The sequence below is a fragment of the Aquarana catesbeiana genome, linkage group LG03, assembly GCF_042186555.1.
Source record: "Aquarana catesbeiana isolate 2022-GZ linkage group LG03, ASM4218655v1, whole genome shotgun sequence".
Taxonomy (NCBI): Eukaryota; Metazoa; Chordata; class Amphibia; order Anura; family Ranidae; genus Aquarana; species Aquarana catesbeiana.
The window spans coordinates 574475828-574501645 of NC_133326.1; the positions used below are offsets into that span (position 1 = coordinate 574475828).

Consider the following 25818-nt stretch of genomic DNA (forward strand, 5'->3'; position numbering starts at 1 on the left):
CTCTCTTTGTAGGGAAAGTCTGCCATAATGTGTACTAGTATGCAGTGCATACTAGTACATTATGGCATTAACTGGTAAGGGGCCATTGTATTATTTTAAACATTTCCTATCACTTTAAACATTTAAAACTTAAAGGGTTATTTCACCTTTTAATGACTTTTCCCCAAAAAAAATCCACATTTATTCCAGCATCTTCAGTACGTTTATATGCAGTCCTTCGTTTTGTAAAAGAATGTTTACTTTTTAAGCTGCTTATTCCATTGCCTTCCCCTCTCTGTCCTGAGGATAGCAAGATGAACCAAGCGTCAGATGCATGGCCCTGGCAACTCAAAAATGAGCACTCGGCTTTATTCCCTACCCATGCATGAGCAGTCAGCTCTCTCTTGCAGCTCAGCCTTCTGTGAAAGTGAGTGGATTTGCACATGTGGGTAGTGAACAAAGCCAAGTGCCCGTTCATGAGTTGCCGAGGCCAAGCTTTCAGCGCTCAGTTCATCCTGCCATCTGTATGATGGAGAGGGGAAGGCAATGGAATATGCAGCTTGAGAAGTAAGCATTCTTTACAAAACGGAGGACTGCATATTCATGTGCCGCAGAAGTGTGGTTTTATGGCTTTTAGAGAGATTGAAGAGTTTTAAAGGCAATGTATACAACAAATGTTTACAAAGTATTTCAGACTAGTGTTTACAATCTAATGCTTGTATAAATTAGGCCTATCAAAGAGAGGCGTAAATCCTATGAAGATTATTTGAGGCTTGTTCTGTAAGGCAGTGAAATATGTAAGTAGATAATAATCTAAACCAAATGGGGTAATTTTATTATCTGACCAGTGAAAGATTTATTATGAATGGTTTATATGGGTGTGCTTCATTTTTGTATTTTATCATTTCTTATTACATGAGCCTGATGGTATTTGAGGGAACATTTGAAGGAACATTAAAAGGTACGTTCTGAAGGCCCGTACACACGATCAGACTTTTTGACAACAAACATGCAAATTAGCTGTTTTGGAGCAACATCCGACCGTGTGTACGCTCCATCGGACAAACTTTTTCTGTTTCCATCGGACTTTTGTTGGCTGTGCGAACGCACAAACTTTCCGGCAACAAAAGTCCGATGGAACAAAGTCCGATCGTGTATACACAAAAGCATCGGACTTTTGTACAAACTACAGTACGTGCCGCGAGAATGTTTCCAGCGCGAACCCATCGCTCTGGTTCTCGGCGACAGGGTACTGTACATCTCGCGCTGGCTGCAATAGGAAAAACACATTTTCCTATTGCGGCGAGAGGGAATTCCCCTCTGGGGGCATACCAGGCCCTTAGGTCTGGTGTGGATTTTAAGGGGTATCCCCCTATGCCAAAAAAACAGCCCTGCGGCCCCCCCACCCCAAAGCACCTTGTCCCCATGTTGATGAGGACAAGGGCCTCTTCCCGACAACCCTGGCCGTTGGTTGTCGGGGTCTGCAGGCGGGGGGCTTATCGGAATCCGGGAGCCCCCTTTAATAAGGGGGCCCCCAGATCCCGGCCCCCCACCCTATGTGAATGAGTATGGGGAACCTACCTACCCATTCACCTGGGGAAAAAAGTGTCAATAAAAAAAACACTACACAGGTTTTAAAAGTAATTTATTAGTCAGCTCCGGGGGTCTTCTTCCGACTTCGGGTGTCTTCTGCCGACTTCGGGGTTCTCTCAGGCCTCTATTCCCACTCTCTGGTGATGTCTCCACGCTCTCTGGTTCTTCTCCGGTGCCTTCTTCCTTCTGCCGGGCTCCTCCGCTAGCTTCTGCTCTTTTTTGCTAGCGGAGGAGCCCGGTCTTCAGAGATGTCTTCTTCCCTCTTCTCTTCCAGAGATGTTGACACAACGCTCTCTCCGGCTGTAATGCTGTTTGAGCGCTCTGCTGTGAGTTATATAGACGGTGACCCCGCCCCCCTATGACATCACAGTCCCGGGGCATGCTGGGACTGTGAGGTCATAAGGGGTCGTGGTCATGGGATGACATGACCACACCCCCTTATGACCTCACAGTCCCAGCATGCCCCGGGACCGTGATGTCATAGGGGGCGGGGTCACCGCCTATATAAGTCCATTGCGGAGCGCTCAGAGAGCATTCCAGCTGGAAAGAGCATCGTGTCAACATCAGAAGAAGAGAAGAGGGAAGAAGACGATCCAGAAGTCCGGACCACCGCTAGCAAAAGAGCAGCAGAAGATAGTGGAGGAGCCGGCAGAAGATCCGGACACCGGGAGAAGACGCCGGAGAGACCCCCGAAGTCGTAAGAAGACCCCTGAAGTCGTAAGAAGACCCCCGGAGCTGCCTAATAAATTACTTTAAAAACCTGTGTACTGTGTTTTTTTATTGACACTTTTTTCCCTAGGTGAATGGGTAGGGGTACGATGTACCCCATACTCATTCACAAAGGGTGGGGGGCCGGGATCTGGGGGCTCCCGGATTCCGATAAGCCCCTCGCCCGCAGACTCCGACAACCAATGGCCAGGGTTGTCGGGAAGAGGCCCTTGTCCTCATCAACATGGGGACAAGGTGCTTTGGGGTGGGTGGGCCACAGGGCGCCCCCCTCCCCCAAAGCACCCACCCCCCCATGTTGAAGGCATGTGGCCAGTTAGGCTCAGGAGGGGGGGTGCTCGCTCTACCCACCCCCTTTCCTGACCGGCCGGGCTGCGTGCTCGGATAAGGGTCTGGTATGGATTTGGGTGGACCCCCACGCCGTTTTTTTCGGCGTAGGGGGTTCCCCTTAAAATCCATACCAGATCTAAGGGCCTGGTATGCCCCTGGGGGGGAACCCACGCCGGTTTTTTATTTAAAATTTGGTGTGGAGTTCCCCCTCAAGATTCATACCATACACAGTGCCTGGCATTGGCGGGGATCCAAATCGGATCCCCGCACCAGTGTGAACCCGGCTCGCAAGGTGTCAATCTTGCCGATAAAAGTGGCGAGATTGACACAGTATCAGACAATACAGAAGTTGACCAAAGGGTGGTGGTAAAGAGCTGAAAAACCAAGTGATTTGGTGAAAGTTGGCTGGAAAAGTCCTGCCGTCTGTATGCAATACAAACTTATGGCCAACGCCCTTTGTACAAAAATCAAAGGGAAAGTTTGTACAAAGTCCTGTTATGTGTATGTGGCTTTACTAAAGCAGTAAAACCTAGAAAAAAAATTCAGACGCACAGTCCTCTCTGGAAACAATAAGGCCTCATGCACACTGGGCGTTTTTGGACTTTTTTTACAGGTGCTGTTTTTGGCTTCAGACATTTTTTTCTACAGTCAATAAACTCGCCATCATATCCTATGTGTCCATGCACACATAGGCTGTTATCAGCAGTCTTTGGCTGGGGTGTTTTTTGGCTTTAAAAAAAACCCAAAACTAGTGGGTTCTGAGAGGAGTTTTTCAGGAGTTTTCTGCTTTAAAAACGCTCTAACGTCAAAAAACGATGATAAACGCTCAAAAACGTAGCTCATCAGCGTTTTGTTTACATTTTTGATCCGTTGAAAAAAAAATAAAAAAATAAAAACTGCTAACGGGGAAAAACACTAATAAACGCTAAAAACCGATAAAATGTTAAAGAACTTTGAAAAACTCACTGCAAAGCTACTGCCATTTTTATAACGTTATTTGAACGCCTTACGGGGACAGTGCTGCACATATCTCATGGTACTTTGCTGCCTGCAAGCTGTGATTCCTATACTGACTCCGCCTCCTGAGACTCCTCCTCTCAGCACCTCTGTACTTCAGAAGGCAGGCTCTGTGAAATGTGTGACACAGGATAAGGCACAGGACAATAATAGGAGGCACAGGACAATAATAGGAGGCACAGGACAATAATAGGAGGCACAGGACAATAATAAGAGTAGGCTAGAAATAGTTGAAATAAAATCTGGAATCAATAGGAGTTTACATTTTGACAATAGCTACGCCTTAAAGTGTAGCTTTACTAATAAAGCGTAGAAATACTGATATGGAGAAATCAGGATTATGTGACCACTTCATTTTAAAACAGGAATATGACTACTTGAACGGAGTTGACATTGCACTTGAATAATAGTACTACCTAGATTTCGCTAGATTAGGGAATGGTTGGGCTTGCAATGATTATATACTTGCTAACTTTGGTGCTGCTCCAGTATCCTCCTTCTACCTGACACTGCAGGCTGTGGGTGGGCCCTTGACGTCATCAAGTAAAATGCAGGACTATTTTCCCTGCAATGTATGTGAGTTGGTAAGCATGTAAACACAGGCCAGAGCCACAAATAGAAGGAGCCTGCTGGAGTGAGGAATATGGGATTACAGCTTATTTATCATTCCCTAGACTTAACCAGCATTTAACCCTTGCAGTGTGGGGGTTTGCCCTGCAAGGGAAATTTTTTTTCTTTCTTTCGTGTGCATGCAGTCAGGCTCTGGCGCTCTTTTACTACTTGTTAAGTTTATGTAAATAGTTTAAAATCCATAGTCTGGACACAGGTGCATTTTAAAAGGCAACTCCAGCCAAAGAAAAAAATATGGATGGATAAAAAGTATACACATTTGCTTTCAATTACATATTTGCCTTGTTATACGACTGCCTAACACAGGGGAGGTGACACTTTTAAGAGTCTGAAATTCTGCAGTCTGTGACTAAATCTCACTATAGACAAATTTAGGGCAATTAAGCAAACTGCGCTGAACAATTAAATCAATATATTAAGGAACTAAAGGGTGCTTTTCTATGTGCCCAGTGTTCTTCAATAGACAGATTGCTACTGTTTATAGCATAACACTAGCATGTCGAATTTCTCTCACCTAATAATACATTTTCTGCAAAATTAAACTGCAGCATTTGTGTGTGAGTTTGTTGTTTCTGCAGCTCATCAGTTCTGTTGTGACATTTTATGCTCTGGCTTTATTGAAGAAAGGCATTTGGGTTATTGACATGAAACACACATCCTGTGGGCATGGCTCTCCTAGGATTCTGCCGATAGTACACAGAAAATCTTGTGCTTTTGTCTGCTTCATTAATTCACCAGCAACGGCACTGCTTGGCCAGAAAATACACGGATTCTGTGACACCGTTCCGACAGACTTTTAAACCCTTCCAGTCCATCAGAGCTAGAGGATGCCGAGGCGAGCCTATAAAATTATAAACACTTCATTTTTCTGCATCACTGGCTGGATTCACATAAAGGTTTCACACAGGGCTCTGTTTAATACTTTCATAAGATTACGACTGGTTAATGCAATTGTGGATAGGATAGCGATAGGTCAGTGTGACTTACAGACTGGGTGTTATCATGCTGTTACTGTATATGGGGTTTTCCACATTTGGAAGATATTAAAGTATATCTGTAACCTTGGATAAGGTTGGAAATGACTAACACCTGTTATTTTTTTTTTTCTGTGTACCATTGGGGAGATTTTCCTTCAATTATTGCCCTTTAGACAGAACAGGAAGTATGAAGAAATCTCTCTAAAGTGAGGGAAAATTACCTCGTAGATAGTTGTCACCAGAGTAGGTGTCCCTATTGTAAGATTTCCCCTCAGTTTCTTTTTTGGTAACAGATGGGGCAGCACAGTGTCTTAGTGGTTAGCAATCCTGCCATGCAGCAAAAGGATCCTCAGTTTGAACCCCAACCAGGACACTACTTGCATGGAGTTTGCATGTTTTCCTCCTGTAGGTTTCCTCCTACCCACCAAAAACTTGCTAGTGGGTTCCTTGTCTCCTGTGTAAATTAAAAGGGTTGTAATAAAAATAACAAACATGCCTATACTTACCTGCTCTGTGCAATCGTTTTGCACAGAGCAGCCATGATCCTCTTCTTCTGGGGTGCCCCGCCGGCGCTCCAGGCTCCTCTTCATCAGGTGCCCCCATGGAATTCTGCTTTCCCTGGGAGCACACATGCGGGCTCACTCCCGAGTCCCGCTTCTGCATCCATTGACACAGACAGTGGGACTCGGCCCTGCCCCTGCTACCGTGTCACTGAATTTAATTGAAAGCAGTGGGAGCCAATGCCTCCTGCTGTTTTCAATCTGTCCAGTGAGGAGAGAGACGGAGGTTGGAGCCGCTGCGCTCGTGCACATTGCTGGATCGGATCGGACTCAGGTAAGAAAAATGAGGGGTCTGGGGGGAGCTACAGCACAGAAGGTTTTTCACCTTCTTGCATAGAATGCATTAATGTGAAAAACCTTGAGGCTTTACCGCAACTTTAAAGTGTTACTAAACCCACAACAGTAAAATCTGTCTGTATATGCAGCATAGCATGCTTGTTATACTCACTGTGGAACTTAAGGGGTTAATCCTCTGCATTGTGCAAAATGGTTGTTTTATCCTCTATGCACAGATCCTCCCCTCCTGCACTGTCTTATCAGGGGAAAGCCAGCTAACACAGGCAGATTAGCCAACCTGCACCTGCTCAGTTGTGTCTTTTTATGCTGGAGAGAATAATTACTTCTCAGAGCTAGCCAGGTCACATGATATTGGCATCACACATGTGGGCGTGTATACAGGCTGAAGTAGAAATCTCCTCCTACCTGAACTCTCAGCTAGGGCTGGGAAAAAAAATCGATTTTAATCCTGAATCGAGTTGTGAGCTCAAATCGATTCAGATTTGAAGAAAATCGATTTTTTTTTTTTAGATTTTTTTTTTTTTCCCTTCAGAGTCTCGGATTTGCAGAGCGCACAGAGGACATGGGAGGCTGTATTCCCGATGTAGCCAGCAGTGAGGGGTTGGGGGCCGGGAGCTCCACTGATGCGCTGACTCCGCCCCATGTAGCCTGTATGCTCAGAAAAGAACGGCTGTCGTTAGAGCAGTGATCGGAGTGGACGCGTCAGTGGAGCTCCCGGCCCCGCCCCCTCTATACTGGCTGGGGAATACAGAGGTCCGGGGGCGGGGCCAGAAGCTCCACTGACGCACCCACTCCAATCACTGCTTACTACAGTACAGCCGCTCTGTTCCGAGTGGAGCTCCCAGCCCCGCCCCCTCTCAGCTAGCGCGTGAACACACATCTGAAATCGCAGCGCTGCCATGAGGCTGCCCTGGGGTGCATTTTGGAAAAAGGATCAAGACCTTTTTCTCTGCATTTCCTGCAGATAGAGCGGCTCTTTTAAATGAATTGGTTGCTGTGCCTGTGCAACAGTGCAAACCTAGCCTGAGAGTGCAACCAGCAACACAAGAGACACTGCTCATTGAATGTACAGTATGTACTTTCCCTTGTGCTCATTAAAAAAAAAAAAAAACGAAACTTAGACTTTAACAATAATTACACATCTCTGATGAGTAAAGTGGATGAACTTAGGCTGAACTTCTGCAGCAGAATGACCGTATATGTAATGTGAGGCACTGGCCAGGGCCGTTTTTTCAATTGGGCACGCTGGGCAGTTGCCCGGGGGCCCCATTTGCATGGAGGGCCCCATCCAGGGCCGATCCTCAGAGCTGCAATCTGCTGCTTAAGTTGACTGACTACGCTGGTTGCTCACTTTGCTAGAATTGCCGGCCGCCCGGCGTCTAGCTAGCAACCAGTGACGTTAGTCAGAGGCCGCGGCCACCCCAACATTCATAGCGCGCCGCAGCCACCCCAGCGGCTAGTGAACAAGCTCTGCCCACCTCTTCCTTGTTCTTCAGACAGCGTGGCAGCTTTTGAGGGGCACAGTGGCAGCTTTGATGAGCACAGGGGCTGTGTTTGATGGGCACAGTGGCAGCTTTGATGGGCACAGGGGCTGTGTTTGATGGGCACAGTGGCAGCTTTGATGGGCACTGTTCCGAGTAGAGCTCCCGGCCCCGCCCCCTCTCTGCTAGCTAGCGTGCGAATACAGCCTCACGTGTCCTCTGTGCATTGCACTCTGCAAAGCTGTCATCGGGGCCCCAATTCACAGGTAATCTCATGCAGTATATCCACAGTCTCTGATAACCGCCATGCAGTATATCCACAGTCTCTGATAACCGTCATGCAGTATATCCGCAGTCTCTGATAACCGTCATGCAGTATATCCGCAGTCTCTGATAACCGTCATGCAGTATATCCGCAGTCTCTGATAACAGTCATGCAGTATATCCGCAGTCTCTGATAACCGTCATGCAGTATATCCGCAGTCTCTGATAACCGTCATGCAGTATATCCGCAGTCTCTGATAACAGTCATGCAGTATATCCGCAGTCTCTGATAACCGTCATGCAGTATATCCGCAGTCTCTGATAACCGTCATGCAGTATATCCGCAGTCTCTGATAACAGTCATGCAGTATATCCGCAGTCTCTGATAACCGTCATGCAGTATATCCGCAGTCTCTGATAACAGTCATGCAGTATATCCGCAGTCTCTGATAACCGTCATGCAGTATATCCGCAGTCTCTGATAACCGTCATGCAGTATATCCGCAGTCTCTGATAACCGTCATGCAGTATATCCGCAGTCTCTGATAACAGTCATGCAGTATATCCGCAGTCTCTGATAACAGTCATGCAGTATATCCGCAGTCTCTGATAACAGTCATGCAGTATATCCGCAGTCTCTGATAACCGTCATGCAGTATATCCGCAGTCTCTGATAACCGTCATGGAGTATATGCACAGTCTCTGATAACCTCACACTGACTTTTCGGTTAGAGAAAGGGTTTGCCTTTGCAATTTTGTTTGTTTATGCACTTTAATTTAATATAATTAAAAAAAAATTGGATTCGAATCGTGAATCGAGTTTTTTATTAAAAAAATCGCAGATTTTTTTGGGGGGGAAAATCTCCCAGCGCTACTCACAGCACTGGACAAACTGTGCAGTTTATCACTGCCCATGGTATACAGATAAGGTATATAGTGGCAATATTTTAATGTAAAAAGAAGATTTATAAGCTGTGGGCACTGGGAGATGAACTATTTTCATATTACTGGGTTTAGTAACGCTTTAACCTTAGTATATACTGTAAATGAATGTGAGCTAGAGACCCTAGATTTTAAGTTCCTTCAGGGCAGGGACTGATGTGAGAAGAGCTGCATTGTCTGCTATATAAATATAGGTAATAATGAAATAAACACAAAATTTTGTTTTCCCAACACTGTAAGGCTTAATGTACATGGGACATTTTACAACCTCCCTGAACAATTTACCTTGACAGATAGTAAGCAACGTTTAAAAATATCAGTTTTACCGCGTTTACATGCTGCGTTTAGGCGCGTTTTGCGTTTAGAAGCGTTTTTTTTTTTTTAAATAGTCAAAAATTAAAAACCCCTGTAAACGAAATGCGGCTAAATGCGAGTTACCGCATTTACCAGCTGTTACAGGCGTTTCAAATGCCTCTGAACATCTGTCGTGAACGCATTTTTTTGCATTCCAAAAAATGCTTCTAAACTCAACTGCCTAGCAACGACTGATAAGATAACATAGAGGAGAGTTCAGGGGCAGCTGAAAAAAATGCCCAACTGCTCCTAAATTACCAGCAGCAGTGTACATGAGGCCTTAGTCCTGGTGACAGTGGTCGGATATAAAGTGTAAATTTACCTAGCAGTGAAAAAGACAATGAAGATCTTATATTGGCTGAAGGGATGAGAGTGCCAAGCCATAGGGATTTTTCCAGATATTAATTTTATTCGGTCATTAAGAGTTTACATCCATGGCATTTTGGGGATTGTGTGGCTACCAAACAACTTAATGAGCAAACACCACAGCATTACAACTGAGAAATAACTACTTGTCCAGATTCCACTTGCACAAAAAAATCGGCCCTGATGAAGGGGGAATTGTGCATAATTTCTGAAACGTGTTGGCTGTCAACGCCTACAGAGAATCTTTCATGGTGACAAAACTAAATACCTGGACCTGTCCCTATGGCTTGGTGCTCTCATTAAGTATACATATTTTGTATTTTAGTTTTCCATACAGCCAGTAGAGCTGTAGTCTTCTTTTCACGTTTATCTATCTGTACTTATCAGCTTTGTAGAAAGAAGCCCTTTTGTGTAATTTATGTTTTTTTTCTTTTCTTATGCTGTATGTGTCTCTTGTTTGTTTGCAGGTTAGGCCAAAGACCCTGATTCCAGACAGTCTCCCCATCTCCCCGTACAGAGACCAGCCTTCAAAGCAGCCCACTACATTTCAAAAGGCCACAGTGGTCAGCATCAAAAACCCCAGCCCAGCCCTTCCAACTGCCAACAATACCGTCAGCCACCTCCAGACTTCCAATGGCCAATCGCAGAGCTCAACAGAACCCACCATCACCTCCCCTCTGAGTAGTGGAGGAGTGGCCTACGCCATTATATCAACATCGCCCAGCAATGCAAACCCAATCAACACCAGCACTGTGTCTGTGGTTAATGATGGTATCAAAGTTCAGCCACTCCTTATTAGCGCTGACAGCAAGGTAGGTGAAGATAACCTGTTAGAACTGTTCTTAAAAAGTGAAAAACTTTCACTACAGTAAACCCACACCAGTAACTCACTGTATTTGTGATTTGTACACTGTGGTTTCTATAACAAAGCAAGATTTTAAGAGCAGCAGCGGTGATGCTCAGTACTATATACAGCTGAGCAACTGTGGATCGGGCATCTGTAAGCTCTTTGATGTGGGACTGAATGGGTAGTAGCACTAACATTTGTTTTACAAACCCACACCAGCCATTTAGTGGTTTACATACTTTTTGAAAAATGAAAAATCAAAACATGATTGGTCGCAGTGAATTCCCACACCTTCCTGAGTAGCCAACTGTTTATATTCATAAAAATCAAAAAAAAAAAAAAAAGCATTATAATATATGCAATACATTTCTATAGCCTTTCTTTCCTTAATTAGGTATTATTTAATCAAAAATCTATTTACTAACTGCAGGGTCATCTACCTCTTTTCAGCTATCACCTGTGAGCATGCTCCAAAAAAACCTGTCTACAGTTCACTCTGCTCTTTTCAGATCTGAATGTCTTGGGCAGTGGGCAGGACAGGTCTGCCCTGTTGTGAATGGCTATGACAGGTGTACGAGTCACTGGCAATCAAATACTCTTACCCACTTCATCAGTGGTGCTGCTGGTAATGCAGTCAACTGGGGAGCCTGACAGGGCAGGTAAGAATGATCGACAATGACTCCTGCTGTCATGGCCACATGTAACATGGCAGCCTGATCCCACCCACCATCCTGCCCATTCGGGTTCAAAAGACCAATGCATTCACCTGATCTAGAATAATAGGTATTTGAAAAAATTTTTACTCTGTTGACAATGTGCACTAGGAAAAATGTATTAATATATTTCTGTACATATTATTTTATTGTTTTATGTTTTACACTTGTATGCGATTTTTCGCAGGTATCTTTTTAGAAAAGTAGATTAGTTATAAAAAATAACTTTTTTTTTACTTTATAACAGGGGCCACAGCTCATTAAAGTAACTATAGTTAAACTGTAAAAATACTGTGTTCGATCTGCAAAAGTCAAGTCTAAATGCATCTTTTGTTTCTTCCACAACTTTTAAACTTTGCAACCAAATGCAGAGTCCACATTTCCTGAGATGGGGTTACAACGCTACCCCGCCACTTCCAAATGTTGTGCAGCTTTGTTGCCCTGATGTGGGCAATCATAATGTGGGTCACACAGCAGGGGGTGTGTCTGTCAGCATTAACCACCCATTAATAGGCAAGTGTATCATATCAGTCAGAAACTAGCCACACATACAGTAGCTCAACCCTCATTGTTTGTCTCTTTCAGCCCCTTTTCCGGCCTGCCTAAAGTCTTTCAGCTAGCAGCTCCCATTAAGTTTTCCCATAAGTTGCACACAGTTAAAGTGGCATGAGAGTTGTAGTCTTTCCACTTGTCTGCACATTAAACATATGTGCTTTGGCTAAATAGACCCTCCCATCTATAGGGTCGTTAAACAGCATGGTCAGTGTATGTATGGTATATTGTGTAAGCATCAATCTGCAGAATGTGACAAACAAGTTAACGTGATTTTTTTTTTTTGGTGGTTGTCTTTAGAAATGAGATAGGAAACCAAGTGAAGCAGTCACCACTGTTCGTCTTTTGCAGGAATCTGAAAGGCCAGCCTTTAATTACTATACCACTGCAGGCTTATGAAATATTTATGTTTCCCACTGCTTTAGCTTTACTTGACCAGTAAGGATTTATTGCAAGTCACTTCATTTTTATTAAACAGATGGCATATTTGCTTATAGGTGATCATCATACAACCTCAAGTTCAGAGCCCACCAGAATGCAAAACAGAAAGAAAAAAGCCTTGTGTAGAACTGCCTCAGGGACCCCCAGCTACCAAAAAGAAAAAGGAGGAAAATCCTGAGGTATAAAAGATTTTCATCACTTACAGTTGTTTTACAGCAGAAAGTTCCTTAAAGGAGAAGTGTGCGAATGTAAAAAACAAAAAATAAACATCTGTACTCTATCTCTATAGTGCAGTATCAATCGGATGTTGGTTTGGACCCCTTCAGAGATTGGAGCAGACTGATTAATGAAAACTAAGTGCACTCCTGTGACCCCGGGGAGAAGAATGACCAAAAAATAAGAGTACAATACGTACTGTCCCTTTAAAGCAAGGCTGTTACAGGCTTGCCACAAATCTAGATATTTCAACAAAAAGATTGTTTTTAAATCACAACTTTTCCAGTAAAAGTAAAGTTTAGCATTGCTCCCTTTTAACTCCCAAACATGCAAATTAGTCATTTAACAGGATTGGGGAGGATTTCATTCACTGGGCTTGTGAGTTTAGTGGTGAGGTCACACTTGTCTTTTCCAGATACATATTTCTTTTGATTTTCTGATTATTCTTACTGAATCTCTACTTTTTTACTATATGCAAAGTCAGAATTGTCCAGGTTTGTCACAGCTTTACCTAAAAGTATATATAAAAATTATTTGATCAAAATTTATAAATCTTATTAATTTGTTTAAAAAGAGACTGTCACTTTGCCCATTCATTTGGCCACAGAATTAAATGGGTATGGGAAAGTGTGATCTCCCCCATGTGATGCCTCTCAGGCTTGAGCAGCCAGTTGCCAGGTCCTAATAATGTCACATACAGTGGATATAAAAAGTCTACACAACCTGTTAAAATGTCAGGTTTCTGTGATGTAAAAAAAAGAGGCAAAGATAAATAATTTCAGAACTTTTTCCACCTTTTAATGTGACCTATAAACTGTACAACTCAAATGAAAAAAAAAAAAACTAAAATCAGTACACACCTGCCATCATTTAAGGTGCCTCTGATTAAGGCTGGGTTCACACTATACTACACGACAGTAGTACGACTTTCAGGCTGGGTTCACACTGGTCCGACAAACGCTCCGACATTGAGAGCTCATGTCGCATGACGTGTGAAATTTAATGTTTCCCTATGGGAGCCGTCCTAACTGGTCCGACACAAGTCGTTCCGACTTTAGAAATGCTCCCTGTACTACTTTGGTCCGACTTTGATCCTACTTCAGCCTATTGACTATCATTGAAGTCGGATCAAAGTCGGATTGCCGTCTTGCATGATCCGACTTCGGCACGCGACTTGTGCTCAGATGTTCTTGAGGGGGAACTCCGCGCCAAATTTTAAATAAAAAACCGGCATGGGTTCCCCCTCCAAGAGCATACCAGGCCCTTGGGTCTGGTATGGACCTTGAGGGGAACCCCCTACGCCGAAAAAAACGGCGTGGGGGGTCGCCCCCAATCCATACCAGACCCTTATCCGAGCACGCAGCCCGGCCGGACAGGAATGGGGTGTGGGGACGAGCGAGCGCCCCCCCTCCTGAACCGTACCAGGCCGCATGCCCTCAACATGGGGGGTTGGTGCCTTGGGGGAGGGGGCGCGCTGCGGCCCCCCACCCCAAAGCACCTTGTCCCCATGTTGATGAGGACAAGGGCCTCTTCCCGACAACCCTGGCCGTTGGTTGTCGGGGTCTGCGGGCGGAGGGCTTATCGGAATCCAGGAGCCCCCTTTAATAAGGGGGCCCCCAGATCCCGGCCCCCCACCCTATGTGAATGAGTATGGGGTACATGGTACCCCTACCCATTCACCTAGGAAAGTGTCAATAAAAAAAACCACAGTACACAGGTTTCAAAATTGATTTATTGGGCAGCTCCGGTATCTTCTTCCGACTTCTCCCGGTGTTCCGCCTCTTCTCCCGGGCCCCGCCGCTATCTTCTTCCAGCTCTATTGCCAGCGAGGGACCCGGTCTGCTGCCGCTGTCTTGTCGCCGCTGTCTCGCCGCTTCTTCTCTTCATCTCTTCTTCCGATGTTGACACGACGCTCTCCCCGGCTGGAATGCTCTCTGTGCGCTCTGCTCTGACTTATATAGGCGGTGACCCCGCCCCCTTATGCCGTCACAGTCCCTGGGCATGCTGGGACTGTGACGGCATAAGGGGGCGTGGTCATCACCCGATGACCACGCCCCCTTATGCCGTCACAGTCCCAGCATGCCCAGGGACTGTGACGGCATAAGGGGGCGGGGTCACCGCCTATATAAGTCAGAGCAGAGCGCACAGAGAGCATTCCAGCCGGGGAGAGCGTCGTGTCAACATCGGAAGAAGAGATGAAGAGAAGAAGCGCCGAGACAGCGGCGACAAGACAGCGGCAGCAGACCGGGCCCCTCGCTGGCAATAGAGCTGGAAGAAGATAGCGGCGGGGCCCGGGAGAAGAGGCGGAACACCGGGAGAAGTCGGAAGAAGATACCGGAGCTGCCCAATAAATCAATTTTGAAACCTGTGTACTGTGGTTTTTTTTATTGACACTTTCCTAGGTGAATGGGTAGGGGTACCATGTACCCCATACTCATTCACATAGGGTGGGGGGCCGGGATCTGGGGGCCCCCTTATTAAAGGGGGCTCCTGGATTCCGATAAGCCCTCCGCCCGCAGACCCCGACAACCAACGGCCAGGGTTGTCGGGAAGAGGCCCTTGTCCTCATCAACATGGGGACAAGGTGCTTTGGGGTGGTTGACACGACGCTCTCTGGGGCTAGAATGCTCTCTGTGCGCTCTGCTCTGACTTATATAGGCGGTGACCCCGCCCCCTTATGCCGTCACAGTCCCTGGGCATGCTGGGACTGTGACGTTTTAGGGGGCGTGGTCATCACCCGATGACCACGCCCCCTTATGCCGTCATAGTCCCAGCCGCAGCGCGCCCCCTCCCCCAAGGCACCACCCCCCATGTTGAGGGCATGCGGCCTGGTACGGTTCAGGAGGGGGGGGGGCGCTCGCTCGTCCCCACCCCCATTCCTGTCCGGCCGGGCTGCGTGCTCGGATAAGGGTCTGGTATGGATTGGGGGGACCCCCCACGCCGCTTTTTCGGCGTAGGGGGTTCCCCTCAAGTTCCATACCAGACCCAAGGGCCTGGTATGCTCTTGGAGGGGGAACCCATGCCGGATTTTTATCTAAAATTTGGCGCGGAGTTCCCCCTCAAGATGATCTGAGCACAAGTCGCGTGCCGAAGTCGGATCATGCGAGACGGCAATCCGACTTTGATCCAACTTCAATGATAGTCAATAGGCTGAAGTAGGATCAAAGTCGGACCAAAGTAGTACAGGGAGCATTTCTAAAGTCGGAACGACTTGTGTCGGACCAGTTAGGACGGCTCCCATAGGGAAACATTAAATTTCACACGTCATGCGACATGAGCTCCCAATGTCGGAGCGTTTGTCGGACCAGTGTGAACCCAGCCTCACCCTCAAAAAAGTTCAGCTGTTCTAGTAGGTCTTTCCTGACATTTTCTTAGTCACATCCTACAGCAAAAGCCATGGTTCTCAGAGAGCTTCCAAAGCATCAGAAGGATCTTATTGTTAAAAGGTATCAGTAAGGAGAAGGGTACAAAAGAATTTCCAAGGCATTAGATATACCATGAAACACAATGAAGACAGTCATTATTGAGTGGAGAAAATATGGCACAACAGTGACCTTACCAAGAATTGGACGTCCTTCCAAAATTGATGAAAAGACGCAAAGAAAACTGATTAGAGAGGCTGCCAAGAGGCCTACAGCAACATTAAAGAAGCTGCAGGAATATCTGGCAAGTACTGGCTGTGTGGTACATGTGACAACAATCTCCCTTATTCTTCACATGCCTGGGTATGGGGTAGAGTGGCAAGACGGAAGCCATTTCTTACGAAGAAAAACATCCAAGCCCGGCTAAATTTTGTAAAAACACATCTGAAGTCTCCCAAAAGCATGCGGGAAAATGTGGTATGGTCTGACAAAACCAAGGTTGAACTTTTTTGTCATAATTCCAAAAGATATGTTTGGCGCAAAAACACTGCACATCACCAAAAGAACACCATACCCACAGTGAAGCATGGTGGTGGCAGCATCATGCTTTGGGACTGTTTTTCTTCAGCTGGAACAGGAGATGCCCTCGCAATCTGACAGATTTGGAGTGTTTTTGCAAAGAAGAGTGGACAAATATTGCCAAGTCAAGATTTGCCATGCTGATAGACTCATGCCCAAAAGGACTGAGTCCTGTAATAAATTCAAAAGTTGCTTCAACAAAGTATTAGTTTAAGGGTGTGCACACTTATGCAACCATATTATATTATTTTATTTTTTTATTTTTACTTCCCTCCACCTAAAAAAATTCAGTTTGTTGTTCAACTGGGTTGTACAGTTTATAGGTCACATTAAATGTGGAAAAAGTTCTGAAAGGATTTATCTTTGTCTCATTATTTTACATCACAGAAACCTGATGTTTTAACAGGGGTGTGTAGACGTTTTATATCCACTGTAGGGGTTGATTTATTAAAACTGGAGAATACTCTGGTGCAGCTCTGCATAGAAACTAATCAGCTTCCAGGTTTTATTGTCCAAGCTTTATTGAACAAGCTGAAGTTAGAAGCTGATTGGCTACCACCTGGGTAAACTCTGATGTCATCTGACATCAAAAGCTTAACTAAGGTGGTATAGATCGATTAGTATACTTTGCTGGGAGGTAGACCATCAGGAGGCACTGTCAGTTTTTCCTAACTAGGCAAAGTGACAATAGCTCTTAACAGTCTAATAAAGTTTAGGTTTTTGCAATAAATTTGTCCACGTTTCAAAAAAGCATATTATGTATTGTTAGTTTCATTTGGCTGTGTATCTTAATGTAACCCCATGCCTTATCTTCTTTACAAAAATCTATAATGTTATAGTAATCAAGGTGCATTCTCATCTTTAGTTTTATTTTCTTTTACCTAGAAAATTGCCTTCATGGTAGCATTAGGCCTAGTTACAACAGAACACTTGGAAGGTAAGTTAAACTGAATCTAATGTAAATTTATAAACTATGAACCTTAAAATGTTTAAAGTTATCTCAAATTATTTTCTGTGGATCCAAAAGGAGTCTGTATCCTGCTGCTGCATTTTCCATAATACAGATAAAATAAAAAATCCAAGAGGTTTATGTGTAACAGACACAGATATACTGATGTGGGAGCTGAGATCTGTCCACTCTATTCTCTAAGAGATATAGGAATTGAGTGAGCAATTCTGTCACTATCAGGCATCCAAAACTAACTTACCATATTTATCGCCGTATAACACGCAGCGGCGTATAACACGCACCCCAAGTTTAGGAGGGAATTTTAAGGAAAAAAACTTTTAGGAGGGAAGTTTAAGGAAAAAAACTTACATTTAAATGCCCATCAATGCAGTCTTATCAGTGTCCATCTGTAGCCTTGTCCATCATTGCAGAATGATCAGTGTCCCTCTGCAGCCTTGCCCAGTGTCATTGCAGCCATCTTGCTCAGTGTCATTGCAGCCTTCTTAAACATACAAAGAAAAGAGAGCGCAAAGCTGCCCTAGTGTGATGCTGTTTAATACTAGAATACAAATTCAAATTAAAAAGTGTTACACTCACAAACATGGATCTGAAAATCGCATGTACAGCAAGGTGGATGTCTCCTCTCCTGGCCTGATAGGATGGGTTGGCTCCCAAAAACGAATGATGTGAATGGGGAAGGTAAAGAGTGGACTCAACTTCCTCCTCATGTCCCACTGTGTCTGCTGCAAGACACGCGCTCGGTCCAGCCGACGCTGTATAACGTCACTCGCAGCCGTGAATGAAATACTAAGTGAGTGAATTAACTTCACTCACCATATGTTAGAATGGAATCTGTGGCAAGACTTTAAAATTATATTGCAAAGAAGAATAGGCAAAAATGTCACTCTAGATGCGCAAAGCTGGTAGAGACATCCCCAAAAACACTTGCAGCTGTAATTGCAGTGAAAGGTGATTCTACAAAGTATTGACTCAGGGGGGCTGAATACAAATGCACGCCACACTTTTCACATATTTATTTGTAAACAAATTGAAAACCATTTATCATTTTCCTTCACAACTATGTGCCACTTTGTGTTGGTCTATCACATACAATCCCAATAAACTACATTTACGTTTTTGGTTTTCAACATGACAAAATGTTGAAAATTTCAAGGGGTATGAATACTTTTTCAAGGCACTGTATATTGGCTGTCATCTTTCTATTGCAGCACAGCAATATAAAAATAGGTGGTCAGTAACTACTATAATTTGCCTTGATCGTGGAAGAACTTAGCTATTGCATCCAATCTTTGTAAAAGTTTCTTACAACTATCAAGTCGCTGGCATAGCTAAATTAGCAAACTGCTTGTTTAGCAGATATTGTTACAGCCACTGGTTTCTGTGTGTCCCTTTTTACAATTGTTAAAAAAAAAAAAAATCGACCCGAAATTCAGACATTTGATCATCTGTATTTATTTGATGGGTTGATGGAGGTGTTGGACAAAGTTCTAAAACTGATCAATAAACAAAAATCCAGTAAGCAAAACATGTATGTTGTATAGTTCTTTTTCTTTCACTAGTAATCCTCTTTGGTCCTGCACCACCCACCCCTGCCACCGTAATCTTATGGTGAAATCCGGGGGTCAATACAAATAAACGGCTGTTAGCAGCTCTCATCAAGAGAGCTTGATTATGTCTGCCCTTTCCTGTCAGAGCCGCCATTCATAGGAACCATACTATAAATTCAGTGAATGACACAGGATCTCTGCATGGAGGGGATGGAGCTATCAATCATCTGCCCACCCCCCATTCAGAGATCCTATGTCATTCATAAATGCTGTAGTACAGCTTCTATGAATGGAAGATCTGGCAGGAAAGAGCAGGCATAGTTGGGGTCTCTTGATGAGAGCTCCTGACCACCCCTTAACTTTAGTAACTCTTGCCGTACCTAAAGATTGCGGGGGGTGGGGAGGATTACTACTGAAAGAATTAAAATCAGTACAAGGGACACATTATACCTATAATGTATGTTCCTTGTGTTAATTTTGCATTTTTGACTGCCCTTTAGGCTGAAAACTCTGCTGCACTGAAATCCTAAGCAACGTTGTAAGCCCTGCCTAGTTCTCCCTTGCTGAACTACAGAACACTTCACCCTTTCTTTATCTACACATCATAAGGAGAAGGTGTTTTGTAGTCCAGCAGAGAGGAACTGGGCAGGACTGACATCAATGGTTGGGATTTCAGTGCACCAGAGAGTTTTCAGCTTAAACAGGAAGTTACGGGAGAAGGACCTGAATCAGCATTTCACTGACGAGCCTCTTCAAAAAAATATACATCCTGACCCACAAACTTAGTATTGCAACTAGAGTACAAGAAAAAAATGAAAAACTGCCCTTCTGGACTCAGAGTTTCAAGATTTATGAACAGGTGACAAGTCTCTACATTGTGAGAACACCTGAAATTGCCCCCTGCTCCTTACTCCCGGTATCAATGCCCAAAGAAAAGAGGGGCCTCCTCCGCTTCTTCGTAAATCGCTGCAAGGAGAGTAATACCTAGGCATTTGAAGACTAACAACGCCCCCCACTATTAAAGAATGACTTACCAAACTTACAGTACCTATCTACAACACATGGAGGAACTGACAGCTAGGCTTCGTGATAAACGTAACCATTATGTACCGTATCTTCCTGGAGTGCTCGAATTACTTAAGAAGTCTGCTATAGCATCTTGGATCACTAACTTATAAAATGATTGTGAAGGCTCCTCCTTACAGTGCTTTGTATGGATGCATACAAAACTATGCAGTGTAGGAATCTGTACACAACATTTTTGACTGTGTGAATGAGCCCTTGTATTCAGTTAATATCTCAGTCTTCTGAAATTCTCTTATTGACATTCTCTGCAAAGTCGCATTCAAACTTGGAGTGGGAGGGGCAGCACTGGGTGCTAATCAAGGTGTGCCGCAGTGCCCATGTGCTGATAAGGAACATGTAAGCACTGCTCATACTTAGGTACTGTGTTGTCCATAAATGTAAGGCTTTCTCATAGTATACCTTTCATTGGTTGTCAGTGTCAGGTTCATTAGCGCAGCATTTACCTGTAATATTTTCTGATAGCGCACATCTACTGCAGAAAACTAAAGTGACTACATATTGTATATGGTTCTCGGGGGAACAGTTAATGAAGAAGCTGCCCACTTTCAGCCAAACATTGCTCTTCAGAAAACGTTAAATGCAACAAGAATGTGTTAATCTGCTCAGATAGAATTAACTCAAGGCTATGCTTGTAATGACAGCTGCAAACTGACATCTGCTTTCAGATTCTCCGATAGATTCTCGGGTATTTCCGCTGATAGCTCTTAGCCTCTGTGTTCTTCCGCTAATACACAGCCACTTATGCAGACAGCACAAGTCCTCAGTACAAAGTAACCAGCTCTTCCGATCCAGGGTCTAGTAATTCTATGCTTCCTTCTCCCCGCTTCATTTAATCAGCATAATGTATATGCATATGTCACAGCGTTTTGGCAGTCGTTACATGTTTGATGCATCTGCTAATTTAAGACTTTGCTGATCGTTCATCTTTTTATTTTTGCAATACAGTGACACAAGTGACTTCTTTTCTAGACATTAAAGCTGCAGACATTCAGATTCCTTTTTTTTGGTCAGAACTCTGGGGAATACAAACTAAAGCCCCAGCATTGCTTGTCTGTATTTGTATAGTACATAATATATTTATCAGAGAAATATAAGAAGCCAGCAGTTGACCAGACTCTTCCCAAAATATCACTTTCAAGTGGATTGATGCTGTAGACCCCATACATGCTGGGTGTTTAGCCCTGGTGCAGGGAACTCTGACATTTAGCTGAGGGCGGAGAGTACAGGTGTCCCACCCAGACCTGCTGTTGGCAGCCTGTCAAACTCTGTGTTCTGGCTGATCTGGGCACCTAGCAGCACAAATGTTTAAGGCAGTTTGCACCCAGGGGGAGATGCCTAGAACACATGAATTCTGCATTTAGGACATTTGTCTTCATACGCATACAGCCCTAAACGTAAATGCAGTGTCCAGCCATCGCAGCTGTCAGCCTCTCACCTTTTTGTAAGAATAATCTTTTACCGAAAGCTTACGGATTTGTTACGTCTCATCCAGTAAGCTTTTGTTGCTACTGCACTTTTTTCCCCATCAGCATCATATTTATCGCCAACATTTGTAACATCCATTACTACTCTTGGCTTCCTATGAATAGCCCTAATGTAAGTTTGTTTCCACGGTTACAGAGATCCAAAGCAAGCGACATGAGAGGAAAAGGAGAAGCACAGCCAACCCGGCCTACAGCGGCCTTTTAGAACCAGAGGTATGACAGAAAAGTTTATACACCTTTTCTAGTGTGGATTAAAGTGTAACTCTGCCTTTCTGTCAGATTTGGGACAGTAAGGCACAGAAGCAACTTGTTCCCTTGTGCTTGTACAGTCATTTGAAGTTATACGTAGTGCTCAAAGTTAAAAGTATTCTTTATACAAATAGTACACTTTCAGTTGGACACAACCTTCCTTGGTTTCCCATTGAGTGCAAGAGAAGGACGGTACTGGTATAGTAGTTTGTTTGCTCAGAACAATGAGTGAAGTTGACAGTAAGCCCTTTAAAGCAGAACACCAACCAAAATGTTTTTTGTAGTTTCAGGTTTATATCTTACACCTTTGGTGCATTCCTAATATAGTCTTATATTGTAGTCTTATACGGCATAGTCTATAAGTGTAAATGAACTTAATATACACTTACACTTATAGTGTAGCTTAGCATGCCCCTAGCTCCCCTTTCCAACCATAGGATTGAGTAAAAAGTGCACGGTGCAGCGCATGTGCAAGTCCAGCCCAGAAAATTTTGACAAAAGACTGTAGTTACAATTTAAAGGGATAGTTCACCTTTACCACCAAACTGCCTATGCAGATAAGGGGTATCTGTAGATAAAAACAAACTGCAACTTTGACTAAAAGGCCTTGCTATAGGTGTAAACCATTTACATACCTTATGAAGCCTGACTGGAATACTCCCAGGACGTTGTTAAGTGAGGCCTAGTCATCACTGCTCACCTCCACCACAGGAGTGAGCTCTCAAATGCTGATCTCAGAACTACTGCATCAGGGGAGAGAAAGAGTATGTAAAGGGGTTGGAATCATAGAAAGAGCTCAATCCTGTGATGGAGGTGAGCAGTGATGACTAGGACTCACTTAGCAAAGTCCTGGGAGTATTCCAGTCAGGCTTCGAAAGATATGTAAATGGCCTACACCTATAGCAAGAGTATCATCTTTAACATTTTACATTAAAATGAAAGTCAAAAGATGTGTGTATAGATATATAAAAAAACACTATAAATACCTTCACTTTTATTAAAAAAAAAAAAAAAAAAAAAAGATCATATTCCCTCTGTTCTCAGCCGCATAAGAGCTGGATAAGGAGATACAGCAGTTCACTGATCTTCCCAGGGGTGCATGTCAGGACCAGTCTGATCGTTGGAGAGCAGACTAGAGAACTGACCACAGTGTGTTCCCCTGTTTAGTGTGGTCAGTTTTAAATAGGAAAGTAGAGGGACTGGCAGGAACACCAGAGATTTCAGACAAAGGAAGCAATACAAAGAGAACAGGATACTTTCTAAAAAAGTGCTGTACATAATATAGCAGGCACATATCAGGAATATGAAATTCTGGGGTAACAAACACTTTAATTGTTTCACTGCGCTGCCTGCGCTGTGTCAGATTTGTCAAAAACAAGAGTTTTCCATATAAAGAAAAACATGTTTGTATTTGTGTGCCTGATCAATGTGACTTTGTGAAATTCATAATGCAATCAGCCAGCAGTTCGAAGGATTTTGTCATGTATGACAGGAAAGGGAGGGAGGAGCAGAATAAAATGAATCGTATATTTCACTCATGCATATTCACAGCCCCACGCTCGGTGACTCTTGACGGCCGGAAATAAATTGCCAAATGAATGGAAGTCGGTGTAATTGCTTTGTGTTTTGTGACAGCCGGGATATAGTGTGAAATATTCACTGGAGTTTATTCAGTACCAGGAAGATTACCTCGTAAAGCACTTCTAGCCCTCCATCCTGAAATCGCTGAATAATCAGATTGCACATTCCCAGCGTGAGGGATGGAGGATTTTTGCACTTGTACGCGATGTAAACATGAAATCATTGTCGACTAAGCAGAACAAAATGCTGACAGCAAGCAATGGTCCCGTGGATGGATTGTTGAGGTTATACCGATCATTTGGTGGGTTTCAGGAGATGTAATGGCTAAAATCTGAATTTCATTGCTGTTTTATTTGTATGCCCTTTCTTTGCTCATATGCATTGATTTTTTTTTTTTCTCCTGAAATGTGGTTATTTCAAAAGGGAGAATGTTGAAATAACGTGTTTATCAGAGCTATTGTTTGGGTAGAATGCCAGGTGTCTTAGGGACTGTTTCTGAGTTCTGTGTCTCATGGCGTTCTTATTGTGTCTTCAGCGGAAACGCCTTGCCTCAAACTATTTGAGTAACCCGTTCTTAACAGGGAAAGGTAAGTTCCCCACCTTTGGGACTCTAAATCTCTATTCGCATGACTTTGTGTGATAAGGAACACCTGCTCCCTACTGGCCCTACCACTTATTTTACCGAACTCAGCAAAGCAGCTTAATTATGATTTTAGGACTGAAAGCATACTCCAGCTTTCTGATCTTGTTTGATGTTATACCCATATTTAGGGTGTAACATGAAAAATAGTCAGATTCTCCAAACTTACACCCTCAAAATCCTCCTTCCCTCCCACTTACCTGAATTGTGGGGTTCCCCTCTCTGCTGCCACATGTTTTTGTTTGAATTTGGCACTGAATCTTAGAATGGAGAGACAATCCTATCTACCATCATGGCAGAGGGACTCGTAGATCTCATTGGAGCACAATGTGCACTTTGTAGTCTGCTCAAAGGATAAGTTCATCTTCTGAACATGTTACGTTACTCCCGTATTTTGGGTGTAACGTGTTCACCATCCCCCACCTCACCCTCGACTTTCCTGTAATAGCAGGTGGGGTTTCTGAAGAATCTGTTCATAGGCACACAGTTTTCATATAAAAGCTGTCTCTACTCTGAATGTGCTTTTATTGTTACTATTTCTCTTCTCACTTCCTGTTGGGAAGATAATGCTGTTACTACGGCAGAAAGTAGGGGACATTTCCGAATCAGGATCACAGACAGTAATCAAAAAAACACATTTATGACCTTTCCCCAATCTATCCAAAACTAAAAGCTGAATAAAAGCTTTGGCTGGAGTCCCACTTTTACTACTTTGGATATTTCTAGGAAAGAAATAAAGTATTTATTTGTATTTGGGAAAAATTGTAAGTGGGGGGTCCAGCTGTAAGATGTACAGGCTATTCCAAACTGGTAACAGTGATACAAATGACTTTTATCTCATAAGATGAACTTCCCAGGGACTTGTTCGCTCTAACCTTCACACTGTTGTCATGACACATTCTGATTCCAGGATTTTATTAATTAATACAGTTATTAAACGCTTCACCAAAGCTGCATGATTAATGGTCCTGTAGCTGTTTTGCCAGCAAATTGATTACCTTATCAAGTTGCTAATCCTATAATTGTGTATCTTAAGATGATCCATATTGCTAGATGAATGTCACTGAAGGTCAAGGCCTTACTTCTTGAGAAAGTCCCTTGTAGCACCAGCTAACCTTCTTTAGTAGAGTTAATGATTATTTGGTTCAAATTAACTACCAATACAAGGTTAAAAAACAAATAGAGTAACTCTTAATCAATGAAAGGTGATGCAAAGTCTGCATGTAAAATTACCCATTTTGCTACATTTTCAGCCTTGCTGTGCATATTCAGTGTATGTGCCCCTCTGTCTCTCCCCTCTCTCCTTCCATACTCATAATAGTAGCTGTAATTTAAAATATTATTTTTCAGTCATCTGTGTTAATATTTAGATTTTAGAAGATGATGGATGCATGTCCAAAACATGGCATAATTGTTATAGAATGGTTAACATAACAGAGCCACTATAGGAACATTAAAACTGTTTCTGCAGTTATGGAAGTAAGCAGAGTAAAGACTAGAATGCAGACACCTGGAGGAGCTTACACGTACATTTAGATGCCCTCACCAGTGTCTCTCATCCCCAGAATACACAGACTCTGTATCATGGAAATTTCAACACTTCCTGATAGTATTGACAGATTGCGACCTCCTCCTGCTTTTCTCTTTGATAGACCACCTTACTAACTAATAAGAACCCGCAGAAAGAGGCTGACAACCTCTCAATACAGTCAGGAAATCTAATGATACTTTAAGTTTTGCTCTGTATTGCTGCATTGGGTACCCTTAGTGAACTCATTATCATATCAATTTCATTATTAAAAAAATATTGTACATTGTATCAGATATGACAGCAAAAATTTTACTTGATTTTTTTTGTATGAAAATACATAGAACCTTAGGAACTGGGCATCTCTATGGATTGAAATTCCTCTTGTAAACAAATGCAGTTTTCTTGCTTTTAAGGGAGTGGGCTAAATAGAAGCATTAGGGTTGATTTACTAAAGGCAAATAGACTGTGCACTCTGCAAGTGCAGTTGCACCTATTTTCCTTAGT

At 43.5% G+C, this 25818-nt stretch overlaps 1 protein-coding gene across 5 annotated transcripts in view; it reads left to right on the forward strand.

The window, feature by feature from the left end:
• PHF21B (PHD finger protein 21B) overlaps positions 1-25818 on the forward strand; it is a 213015-nt gene that overhangs the window by 161930 nt on the left and 25267 nt on the right. For 4 of the 5 annotated variants that reach the window (XM_073621924.1, XM_073621923.1, XM_073621925.1 and 1 more), the window contains exons 4-8: positions 9984-10328; positions 12126-12248; positions 17112-17163; positions 21450-21526; positions 23679-23730. In XM_073621924.1, the coding sequence (XP_073478025.1) occupies positions 9984-10328; positions 12126-12248; positions 17112-17163; positions 21450-21526; positions 23679-23730 (649 nt within the window). The remainder of the gene's footprint in view (positions 1-9983; positions 10329-12125; positions 12249-17111; positions 17164-21449; positions 21527-23678; positions 23731-25818) is intronic. The other variant, XM_073621926.1, reaches the window with a different exon arrangement.